General features: G+C 40.3%; 2 protein-coding genes across 11 annotated transcripts in view; one reads left to right on the forward strand and one right to left on the reverse strand.

The window, feature by feature from the left end:
• LOC103093517 (uncharacterized) overlaps positions 1-12,764 on the forward strand; it is a 64,238-nt gene that overhangs the window by 10,206 nt on the left and 41,268 nt on the right. The gene's annotated exons all lie outside the window — the stretch shown is intronic.
• Positions 1,855-7,415, reverse strand: PIGC (phosphatidylinositol glycan anchor biosynthesis class C). The gene is made up of 2 exons (XM_003340121.4): positions 7,277-7,415; positions 1,855-3,771 (listed from the first exon to the last, which is right to left on the reverse strand). Exon 2 carries the CDS (start codon positions 3,596-3,598, stop codon positions 2,702-2,704), a length of 897 nt encoding a protein of 298 aa, XP_003340169.1. The 5' UTR covers positions 3,599-3,771; positions 7,277-7,415; the 3' UTR covers positions 1,855-2,701.

A 12,764-nucleotide genomic window follows, 5' to 3' on the forward strand; every position in this document is an offset into this window, starting at 1 on the left:
TGATCTGTAAGAATTTAGCATCCCTTTATGATTGTTATTCAGAAACTTGTCCAACTCATTTAGAATTTAGATTGTTTCTTCCATCCTTTGACCAGCTTCTTTGCTACCTGGTGCCCAGAGCCATTTAGTTTGAAAAGATGTATCCCTGAACACAAAGCTATCTGGATGTATCATAGGGTATATATAAGAGAATACTATGGGGTAAGCCTGGCAACATAAGTTGTAGATGATTATGGAAAAGCCTTGAATGTCAGAAGAGTTTGGAATTTTCTGTACTAACAAGAATCTGAAGGTTCCTTCAGTAGAAGATAGATACAATCAGGGCTACACTTTGATATGTAACCCATGAAAAAACTCGAATTCAACTATCTTAAAGTAACTGCCTCAGGTAGTAAAAGTCTATGCTCTTTCTATTCACCAAAGATCCACTGAAGTATTTGTCTGAGCTCAGTATTTTAGAAGAACACTCAAGAGATATGTCTTAAGACATTGCTCCAATATCTTGACAAAAATCACTTCTTAGAAATGGAAAGAAATATCTTTCCAAAAAGAAATAACCCAGTCTCCACCAAGCAATGGAATTTCATTTATCTTATATGGACATCAACTTCAAATGAATAAGTAATTCCAATTTTAAAAGATAACATAAAAAAAATTGGAAAATGAGGGGATGCCCTCCGATTGAGGAATGGCTGAACAAACTGTGGTATATGTTGGTGATGAAATACTATTGTGCTCAAAGGAATAATGAACTGGAGGAATTCCATGAGAACTGGAATGACCTCCAGGAACTGATGCAGACTAAAAGGAACAGAACCAGAAAACTGTACACAGAGACTGATACACTGTATGTTCAAACGAATGTAATGGACCTCTCTACTAGTAGCAATGCAATGATCCAGAACGATTCGGAGGGACTTATGAGAAAGAACAGTATTAAATTCAGAGGAAGAACTATGAGAGTAGAAACACAGAAGAAAAAAAAACAAACTGCTTGATCACATGGGTTGAGGGGGATATGATTAGGGATATAGACTCTAAATGATGACCCTAGTGCAAATATCAGTATATAAATAGATCTTGTTCAATGACACATGTAAAACCCAGTGGAATTGTGCATCAGCTACAGGAGGGGGATGGGAGGAGAGGAGGGAAAGAACATGATTCTTGTAACCAGGAAAAATACTCTAAATTAACTAAATAAAAATGACCAAAAAATAAAAAATAAATAGAAGATTCCATAAGCTGAAGTGATCTAATATCATGACCTTGTCTGAAGGAAGCTCTAAACAGTACTGTTTACTTGGCTGTTAGACAAGGAAGCTAATGATTCTGATGCAGTCAGTACTGGTAAGAATTTGGATACTGTGTTCAGCTCTGGGCACACATTTTTGGTAAATTGAAGAGTATTCAGAGGAGGATGAACAGAACAGTCAAAGACCATGACAGCATATCAGGACGAATGGTTTAGCCTACAGAAGACTAATTGGGAGTGATAGCTCTTTCAAGTATTTAAAGAGTGGCCACATGGAAAAGTAGAGTTGTTCTACTTGACCAAAAGTCAACCTAAGAACAATGGATGAATAGGAAAATTTAGGCTTGAGGTCAGGAAAAACTTAAAAAGTATAACTGGCTGCTTGCAGGATAGTAATGTGCTCACTGGAAGCCTCTAGACCATGACATGACCACTTGGGTAGAGACGTTTTAGAAGGAATTCCTTTCCAAGTACAGGCTAGATGTCCTCTGAAGTCCCTTTCCATCCTGAGATTGATTCTATAAACAAAGCAGTTAGCTTTCCAGAGTTCTAGTTCAGTGTGAATAGAATCCCCAAGAAATCAGATTCACAAAACAGAGTTAAAGACAAAATGTTGTATTTTTGCCAGCCATCTTTCTCTTTTCTATTCATTAATTTAATAAACACTGATTTTTCCCTGTGTGCAGAGCTCTGTGATAGGTGCTGAGAGATACAAATTTCAGATAGCATACAGTCCTTGCCCTCATGGGGCTCACAGTCTAGAAGGGGGCTATTAGACAACAACAATGAGTATACAACACAGGCTGCTCTAAGAAGCCCCAGGAAGGTTATTACCAATAAGAGGTATCAGGGAAGTCTCCATGGAATTAATAGGTAGTATTTGGGTTAGAGGTCAATTGATGCCTGGGGATTCACCAGATGAGGAAAACTCACTCCAAGAACCAGGTTCTTTGTAAAGGTACACCTCCAGCAATGGAAATGGAGAACGGAGATAGGGAGGTGCTGAAATCTCCCACAGCAGCTTCTTGAGAAAGTAGTCCAGGAAAGATAGAGCAGAAAAGAATAGCATAAATTATCGTCGGAAAGGCAGGGTGGTGAAAAGTTATGGAAATTCTGGGATGTAGAGAAGTTTTAACTTTACTAAGTTGGCAAATATGACCCACACTGAAAAGTTGGGATAAGCCTGGCTGCCCAGATTCCATGCCCCTACAGCTAGCTGGCACTATTAGAGGAAAGGCTCAGAGTCTGGAGGAGAGGCTACCAGAACTCCCCCTGCCGGGCGGGGAGATAGGGCTTATCACCAACCATGGCCACTTCATTCTTCTCACAGATATCTTCCAACCTGCAGCCTTCTAAGAGAGACCTTCTTCCTGCTTTGGTTGGAGGGAAGGGGGAGGCAACTAATCTTTTAATAATAAAATGTGGGTGCTCCCTGTACTCCCTAGACTAGGTAAGGAACCTGGATAGGTCTTCTTTGATTTCAGCTTCATCCCAAGGCCCGTGAATGTTCTCTTTGAAAAGCTGCAGGCGGATAAGATAGTAAGGACAGAGGCAAGAGATGGAGAGTAGCAGCAGCGCAAAGAGTATGGCCCCCACGCCACTAATGGTCAGCAGCCCCACCAGAGCAGAGAGAGCAAAGAGCAGTGTGACCCCCACGTAGCTGCATGGAGTACAGGCCTTCAGTTTCTTCTGCAGCATTGGCCAAAGGGCAAAGATCTGGATGGCGAACGTCACCATGATGAAGGCATGAAGGGATCGAGGTAGGCGGGAAGCCAGGCAGACAGAGGCAAAGATGGCCATGTTCAGGGAGAGGGTACTGGACACGATAGCAGCATTGGCACCGTAGTCAAAGAAGATCAAGTGACCCAAAAGCATGAAGACAGACATGGCATAGATGGTGTCAGTGCTGACAGATTCCGTCAGTGTCTTCAACACTGGGGAAAAGCCATAAGTGAAGGTGATAAAGACCAGGGCACTCTTGAGGTCAGCCCACCTTGTGCGCCCACTCTTCTTCCGTCCAGTCCCTCCATCGATGAGGTCGAACAAGACATAGCCAACGAGGGAGGAAGCCAATCCAGTCCCGAAGAGCCACTGTGGAGCTAGCAGACCTTCATCCATATACCACCAGATGACCAAAAAGACACAGACGCTACAGAGTTGCTGTATCACCACCCCAGACTCAAAGACCACAGACCAGTATTGGTATTTCCGGGCAGAGACATTCTTGCGGAGCTCTTCCAGGAACCTCTGATCCACATAGTTATCAGGGAAAGGCTGACGCTCATATAGCACCTTCTGCCACCCCACTACCCTGCTGTTGGCCATGGCTGAACACATGCTCATCTCACCCAAAAAAGCTGGAATTTAACTCTTGTCCATTGGCCACATGCCCCAGAAGTGTTAGTTCTTCAGAAGGCTGTAAGACAGACCCTCTCTGGGACCTCCATGTTCTTCTGCACCAGTGATTTTCTAGTCACTGTCCTTGGCTCATTAGATGAGTAAGGTCAATCAAACTTCTGAGAGAAAAAGTGAGTGCAAGGCAGAGAGGTAGAGACAGACAGACAGACAGAGAGAGAGAGAGAGAGAGAAAGAGAAAGAGAGAGAGAGAGAGAGAAAAGGGAGAAACAGAGAGGGAGAGGAGGAGAGATGGGGAGAGAATCAGTTAATCTATGAAAAATTAAATCCTTGGAGATCAACCAAGAAAGAATTAAATATCCTAAATCATTCCCACTTGACCCATTAAAGTTAGAATAAGGCAGGGGTGGTTATAGTCAACTTTAAAAACTTCCCAAAGTACATTTCTTTTTTCTACCTACAGTGCCTCATAAACAGCAAGATGCCTATCTCTAAAGAGAGCAGAATGGTGGTGAAACAGTGGGAAAGGGAGACAAGGGAATAAGCATTTATTAAGCACCTGCTTTGTGCCAGGTACTGAGCTAAATTTTTTACAAATATTTCACCCCTCTGATATCCATCAGTCTTCTCATCTGTAGCATGAAGAGATTGGGCTGGATGACCTCTAAATTCCCTCCCAGCCCTAAATCTAGAATCATACACAAGGGATCCAACTCAAAGCCTACTCAAGCTGCCTCGCCCCCTAACTAGATTAAAATGGGATAGGAAAATGTTTAACAAAATAAATAAAAATACACTACAACAAAGAATGTTCATTTGTAGCTTTCTAAATCCCTGGGGTTTCTATTTGGGTTTGACAACCACATTTAGCTTTATAGGATCCCAGATCAGATACTAGGAAATTGCAGGAATATAAATGAAAGAAAAGAAAGAAATTCTACTAAATAAATTACCAATCCTCTTTACTTAGGTACTTTTCCTTTTTATTTAATATTAATTCCTACTCTACTGTTTATGAGGTGCTGGAAAAGAAAACAAATTTTGATAACACACTACAATCTAGCAGGGGCATAAAATAGAAGATCCTTTACATTTTGCTCAGAATAGAACCAAAAAATGTTCATCTTGTCAATTGAATTGCAAGCTTTTTTTTTTTTTTTAATAATAGCTAGGTTCCTTTTCCTATCTGTGGTACTCTTGTGAAGGTGTTATTCCCATAAACTGGGATGACAACTTACATTTGCTCATCGCTCGGTCCCGGGGGAAATGTGTGTCTCTCTTTTTTTGTGGGAAGAATCTTTGATATCAGCAATGACAAGAGAGCCAGAGACCCCCAGGTGGACTCTTCCTCTACTATAACAAGAGTCCAGAACTCCCAAATGTGGGTGGAGATGATGTTATCATCATCCAGTGCTCCATATAAATCACTACAGCCCTAATCAGGGATTGCTGGATTGCCAGGAGGATTGAAAATGGAGATGTGGGTTCTGGCTTCACCAGTCTCTAACCATTCAAGGTCTCATGTTCTTCTTTTGTACCATGTGGGTGTCAAGCTGAATGACCCCCAAACTCTGTTCTATCTCACAGATCCCAAAGATTTGTAATGATTTTAATGGAGCTGCTCAGAGTTCTAGTCAGTTCTGCTTGCCATGCTCCTCTCACTCAGACTGAGGGTAAATGGCACTATAAAACCACTCTCATCCTAGGCACCAGGTACCAATCTAGTTGGAATCACTTGGTAGGGAGGCAATTTGGGATTAAAAAAAAACTGCAAAAAAAACCACAGACTTGAGAGTCCCTGGTCTAGATTGGAATCCCAACTCTGTCACTTAACATATGTGTGAAGGAGGTCTAGCAGGGATATGCTAGAGACAGTTCCTTCTAGCCTGAGAGAGCCGATTGTTAAAATTTCCTTAGAAATTAGAAAACAGAAAACAAACAAAAAAAGAAATTGGAAGACACAAGTCAGTACTTTGTTTTGTTGTCTGAAACTAGACTTAAGGAAGTGGTAGAGGTCATGTGAATAATGCAGATTAAATTTTAAACTGCTCTACCTGTCCTATTTTTTGGGCAGTCAATTATTAAATATTATCCCTCCTTCTAAAATACCTTTCTGTTCTAAATCTGCAATCCCAAGATCCTCCAGGTAGGACATGACAAATAAGTTTTAACATAAAGGAACTTGTTCAGGTTCTTTGTTGTTCAGCCCTGTTGGACTCTTTGTGACCTCCCTTGAGGGTTCCTCAGCAAAGACACTGGAGTGCCTGGCCATTTCCTTCTCTAGCTCATTTTCCAGATGAGGAAACTCGGGCAAACGGAGTAAAGTAACTTGCCCAGAGTCACAGGGCTGGCATGTGTCTTGGGGGAGGTTTGAACTCAGAAAGATGGCTCTTCCTGACTCCTAGCATTAGTATAATGCTTAATATAATTAAGAATTAAACCAACTGTATCCTACTGGAAGCACAGGACTTAGGTTCTGTGAATGTATACTGATAATGAGCTTTTGTTTGTTTGTTTTTTTAACTGGAGCTTAATTTTACTTAGCTAAACATTTATTAAGCATTTAAAAAATTTTGAATCCCTGGGCAATATGAACACACTGTATTTTATTAAAGAGATGTGTCTTTGGAAAGTTGTCAAGTTGTCTATCTTGAAATACAATAGAGGAACTTGTTATTTGGGGGAATGCTTTAACATAGAAAGTCGCGAGACACGCAGACTTTGAACTCGAGTTTCCACCACCCTCTAATTCTCAGTCTTACCTGGTTTTTAAATGCCCGGTTTTTAGATTATGGACAAGTCATTTAACTTTTCTGGGGCTTAGTTTCCTCCTCTGTAAAATGGGTGAATGGAAACTGCACAACTTTCTGCTCCACAGACTTCAGGGGAGAAACACACTTTGTAAACCTCAAGGAGCCTTGGGTTAGGGCGTTGTTAGGGTGCGGGCAAAATCCACGGAGTAGGGCACTTTCTGGAACCGGGGAGTCTGGGTCCGGGTACCACTACTGCTGCTGCGGCTCCCTGGCCAGAGCCAGGAGAAAACTAGAGGAGCGGCGGCCTCTAAGAGGCAGTATGGAGCAGGGCTCACACCGAACCGAAGGTTCGGGGTACGGGGTGAGGAGGGGTAGGAGAAATGCACCGCTCGCGGAGAGCTCCTGCGGTCTAGCTCGGGAGACCCCAAACGAGCTAAATAAAGCGTCACTGAAAGGTCATAGGAGAAAAGCAGAGGAGGCGGGCTTAGAGCCAAGTCTCGAAAGAGCATTGGCTTTTTAGGAAGTCACGGGTTTAAACCTTGCTTCCGCTGCTCACTACCCAGGTGATTTAAATAGGTCTCCTGCGCCTCAGTTTCCCTGACTGTATAAAATAAGCAGATCGGACTAAATAGCCTAGAGGTGTAATTAATGCGTCCTTGGCCCCGGGGTCCTCCCTCCGAAGTTGCCATTCCGAGAAGGACCTCAGGGACTGGGGAGGGGGAGGAGGAAGAGGAGGAGGCGAAGCGCTAAGCTTCCTTGCCTCCTTCCGGCCTTCCGAGACTGATGACCCTCCACTTCTCCCCTGCCCCGCCGCCCTACTCTCACCCTCAGGTCTGGCGGGGCCCCAGGGTCCAAGGAAGCCAACATCTTCCCTGTCTCCGGTGAGAATACCAGGCTGGCCCCCCACCCTTACCTGTAGGCCTGGCGGAGGCTCCTCCCCTCGATCTCGGCCTAGGCCACGTCTTCCGGAGTTCTTCCTGGGACGGCCCAAGCTCCCACTACGCAGCCTCCGAGCGGGGACCGTGGAGATGCTGCCCTCTGGCACCCCCTCGTGGAGAAAAGGTGGAAGGGCAGGAGGGGACCGGCCTCAGCGACTGGGACTGTGTGCAGTAGCCCTGGGCCAAGTGGCACAGAAAGAGCCCCTTCCTGCGGGGGGCTTCCATTCTAAAGGGGGAGACCCCCACGCTCACTACATACTGTAACACACCCACCCACATATGTGTACATACGGGGTGTTCCCAAAGGCTCAGTTGAGTGTTCAATTTTAATAGCTTAAATATGTTAGCTACATGAGCTTTATTAGTTTAAAGCTGCACCAAGACTTTGGGAACACCCTTTATACATGTATCAGGGTGTATTAGTCTATTGTGTATGTATAGGGCATGTGAATGTGTACATATATGTACACTACGTGTTTACCTTATGGGTCACCTACACACATGCTATATGTGACACGTATATAGTGCATACAGTATATACCACTTGTCTATTTGATCTGTTATCTATAGCTATTTCTATACCTATTTTTCAAATAGAAAGTTAATTCAAAGGAAAGACACTAGCGCTAAAGGAGTAAGGGAAAGGCTTCCTGTAAAAGTAGGAGTTTTAGCAGAAAATGAAGCCAGGAATCAGATGAGGAGGAAGATTATGCCTAAGATTTGAGACGGACACCCAGAGTCTAGTGAAGCCTTTGGAGCCTCTGCTCAGAATGTTTTTAAGTACATAAAAATACGTTAGATTACCCCCGCAGTCACATTTTAATGCTGTTAGATAACAGAGAAAATGACAATCCTATCTAATTTACTTATCTAATGTCATCCTAATAAAATTACCAAAAATATTTTTATTGAACTAGAAAAAAATGATAAAATTCATTCGGAAAAACAAAAGTTCAAGAATATCAATATAATATCAATCAATATATTAGGGGGAAATGTTAAGGAAAGAGGTCTAGCAGTCCTAGATTTTGAATTATGATATAAAAGCAGTAATTATGAAAACTATCTGGTACTGGATAAGAAACAGAAAAGTAGAGTAATAGAACAGAATAGACATTCAACAAACAGTCTGTTAGAAAACCTTGTTTTTGGTAAAGGTAAAGTTCCAAGTATTTGGAATAAGAATTCACTATTTGTTAAAAATTGCTGGGAAAACTGTAAGACAGTTTGGCAGAAAAGAGATATAGACCAGTGTTTTACATCATTTACTAACGTTATAATTAGAAAAGGGAAGATAGATGGGGAAGGAGCAAGGATGGAGGAAGGATGAAGGGATAGTAGGGTTGGTGTGATAGAGAGAACCACTGAGGTTGAGAGATGGTCTGTGTAATTCTCCCTTTCTCTCACACTTCAAACATACAAGAGAGGTACCCCTGAGCTGATGTTGTGGCAAGGATGAGCAGGGGCCATGTCTCAATAAGTAGGCTTCTGAGGGATTATGGAGTTCGCTTGTTCTCAGGACTTGGCTGGTACCTGAGCTCCTAGAAACCCTACTTGTCAGACAGGCTGAATATCCCTGTTTGCTCTTTTGTTGCACCCTCTCTTTCTCCTTCTAAGTCTCTTCAACTTCTGTTACAATTCAGATCAGGTTTTTTCAGAACAAGGGTGGTTTAATAGTTCAAGTAACTAGGGAGAAGGGGGGGAATAGGAAACTCTACAAGTTGTCACTTCCTTCTTCAGCCCAGCCAAATGGTTCAGGATTCATCAACTCTTTTCCTCCTTCCTCTCTAATCACTTCACCATCCTACTCCAAACAGGCCAACAGCGTCCTTGTTGGGAAGCTAATGGGATGAGCCTAATCTTCAGGGTGGCCTCATAAGGTTCAAGGGATCAGCACCCTTCAGCAGCAGTTGTTGTTCTTTTGCTTTCTTTAATCAATGATCCAAAGATGTCGGGGATCTTCTGTCTTCAGGACAAGAGCAATGAAGGCAAGGCTCTGGCACCACAGTTTGGGTTTACAGCTCCAGTTCTTAGCTCTTGTCTCTCACAGGGCAAAGACACCTTTCCAAGCTTCCAATCCCATAAGCCCTTTCTGCTCCTCCAACTGCCACTCCCCCTCTTGCCAACATTCTAAAAATGTTTCCTCAGCCTCAGTTTTCCTTTCCACACTAAGATAGGACCAAAATGGACACATGACCTAGGTATGAAGGGAGATATAAACAAATTAGAAGAATGGGAAACATCAGAATTGTACATAAAATAATTTATGAATGAAGAAGACAGAATTGTAAAATGGATAATTTTGAATACAATAAATTGCATTTTTTGTGGACAAATAAAACATGTAGCCAAAATTAGAAGGAAAACAATAGGTTAGGAAACATTTTTTGTGGATTCTCAGAAGTCTAGTATCTAAAATATGTAGAGAACTTTGTCAAATATATAAAAGTATGAGCTATTCCCCAATTAATAAACAATCAAAAGATGTGAACAGACAGTTTTTGGATGAAGACATCAAAGCTACATATAACTATATAAAAAATCAGTCTAAATAATTATTGATTAGAGAAATGCAAATCGAAACAACTTCGATAGCATCTCACATCTGTCAAATTGGCTAAAATGATAAAAGGGCAAATGTTAGAGGGGGTGTGGAAAAATAGGGACACTAACACATGATTGGTGGAACTATGAACTGATCCAACAATTTGGAGATCAATCTGGAATTTTATTCAGTTATAAAACTGTGTATGCCTTTTGATCCATTAATACCACTATCAAGTTTATTTCCTAAAGTGATCAAGGAAAAAAGAAAAGAAATATATGTTGTAAAATATTTAGGACAACTCTTTTTGTGGTGGCAGAGAACTAGAAACTGAAGAGATGTCCATCTTTGGGAAATGGCTGAACAAGTTGTGGTATGTGATTGTAATGGAATACTATTGTAACATAAGAAATGACAAGATGATCACCAGAAAAACCTAAACAAGACTTATATGAAGTGATGCAAAAAAAAAAAGTAAGGAAAACCAGGAGAATGTTGAACACAGTAACAAATGTTCAACAGTGAATGAAAATTATTTTCAACAAGACAAAGATCCAGGACAACTCCAAGGGACTCATGAAGAAAAAGGATTTCCACTACCTTGGAAGAAACAGAGTCCAAATGCAGATTGAAATATACCATTCTTCATTTTATTTCCTGTTAATTTTTCTCTAGTGTAAGCAACATGTGTCTTGTTTATTTGCATTATATGACAATATACACAACCTATATCATATTACCTGGCTTCTTGGGGAAGGAAAAGACATGAGTGGGAGGGGAAAATAAAAATGAGATGTAGATTTTTGTACATACCTAATGTGAGAATTTGTTTCTCTTGGGGAAGCATATTTGTTAAAATGTATTATGTATTTATAACAAAATATATGTATTATTTTATGTTCCACATGGAAATAAGAATAAATGGTAACTCAAAATGATAAAATAAAAAGCAAGAAACAAATTGAAAAAAGTATGCTTTGATGTCCAATCAGAATTCATCAGGTTTGGTGTTTGTTTTTTTTTGTAAATGGCATTTTTCATCTCGGGTTCTTTGTAACTATCTTGGATCCTTGTCTTGATCAGAGTAGCTAAGTCTTTTACAATATTGCTATTGCTGTGTACAATAACTTCTAGGTTCTGTTCACTTCATTTTGCATCAGTTTATATATGATTTCCAGGTTTTTCTGTTCCTTAGCCAGTACCAGCTTGTTTTGATGATCACTGCTTTTATAGTACAGTTTGATGGTACTGCTAGGCCACCTTCTTTCACATTTTTTAATTAATTCTATTAGTATTCTTGACCTTTTGTTCTTCCAGAAGAATTTTGATATTTTTCTACTTTTGCAAAATAATTTTTTGGTAGTTTGATTGGTATAACAATGAATAAGTAACTTAATTTAGGTAGAATTGTCATTTTTATTATATTAGTTCAGTCTACCCATGAACAATTTATTTATGTGAAAAGTGTTTTGTAATTGTGTACATATATTTTGTTTGTCTTCGCAAGTATATTCCCAGGTATATTATATGATCTAGAGTTATTTTAAATGGAATTTCTCTTTCTGTCTCTTACTGCTGGACTTCGTTGGTAATATATAAAAATGCTGAAACTTTATGTGGATTTGTTTTGAATACAGCAACTTTGCTAAAGTTATTATTTCAACTAGTTTTTAAATGATTCTCTAGAATTCTCTAAGTATACCATCATGTCATCTGCAAAGACCAAGTTTAGTTTCCTCATTGCCTACTTTAATTCCTTCAATTTATTTTTCTTTTATTATTGCTGAATTTAGCATTTCTAATACCATATTAAATAATAATGGTAATATTCTAAGTTTTTTTCTGAAACCAGTCTGCTTAACAGTTCTTATTGCATCATTATCATATATCACAACTTGTTTAGCCATTCCCCAGTTGATGGTTGTCTCCCTCAATTTCCAGTTCTTTTCCATCACACACACACACAAAAGCTACTGTAACTTTTTTGTGGGGTACAAATAGGTCTTCCTCCCCTCCCTTTTTGAAAAAGTCACTTTGGGATATAAATCTGGTAGTGGTACAAAAAAGAGGAGGGAGAAAATAACAGGCTTTCTATTTTTCAGCTAGGTTGAGGAATAAATTATTAGAGGCCACCCAGGGGGGGAAAAAAACATGCAAACACGGACTTTGGGTTAGTTAGAATCATAATAGAATCATAGATTTATATTATATGTCAGCTAGTCCAACTTTCTCATTTTATAGGTAAGGAAACTGAGACCAGAGATAATAAGTAATTTAGCTGAGGTTATACAAGTAGTTAATAGCAAAGTTAGTATTCAAACCCGTTTTCCCCTATGAGGCCATTTTTTTCTTTGGTGGCTACAAATTAACATAATTATTTGAAGTTATTCTTGAATAGAGTTAAGACTTGTCTTATTGTAATAAGTTGGTTATTCAATCAGTAAACATTTACTAAGCACCATATTATGTGCCAGGCACAGGCACTGTATGAAAAGAGTCAAAAGTCAGTGTCCCTGCCTTTGAAGGGATCACAATCCAATGAGAGAGACAACTAACAAACATGTACAAACAAGTGTACCCAGTATGAAAAAGAAACTACAGAAGGAAGGCACTAGAATTAATAGAGATTGGGAAAGGCTTCCTATGGACGATAAGATTTAACTGGGACTTTAAGGAAGTGAGGCAGAGATGAGCAAGGAGAGTTTTCAAGGCATGGAGGACAGCTATAGAAAATACCCAAAACCAAGAGATGGAAGGTCTTATTCATGGAACAGCCAAGAGGCCAGTGTCACTGGGTTGAAAAGTACCAGTGAGGAGGTTGGACAGGGGGAATTGTGTTATGAAGGATTTTGAACACCAGAGTTCTGTATTTGATCCTGGAAGCAATAGGATAACGGTGGAGTTTATTGAGTAATGAA

The sequence above is a fragment of the Monodelphis domestica genome, chromosome 2 (genome assembly GCF_027887165.1).
Source record: "Monodelphis domestica isolate mMonDom1 chromosome 2, mMonDom1.pri, whole genome shotgun sequence".
Taxonomy (NCBI): Eukaryota; Metazoa; Chordata; class Mammalia; order Didelphimorphia; family Didelphidae; genus Monodelphis; species Monodelphis domestica.

Excerpts from the sequence above, each read along its gene's own strand:
- PIGC (XM_003340121.4), bottom strand. The coding sequence starts at position 3,598 with ATGAGCATGTGTTCAGCCATGGCCAACAGCAGGGTAGTGGGGTGGCAG.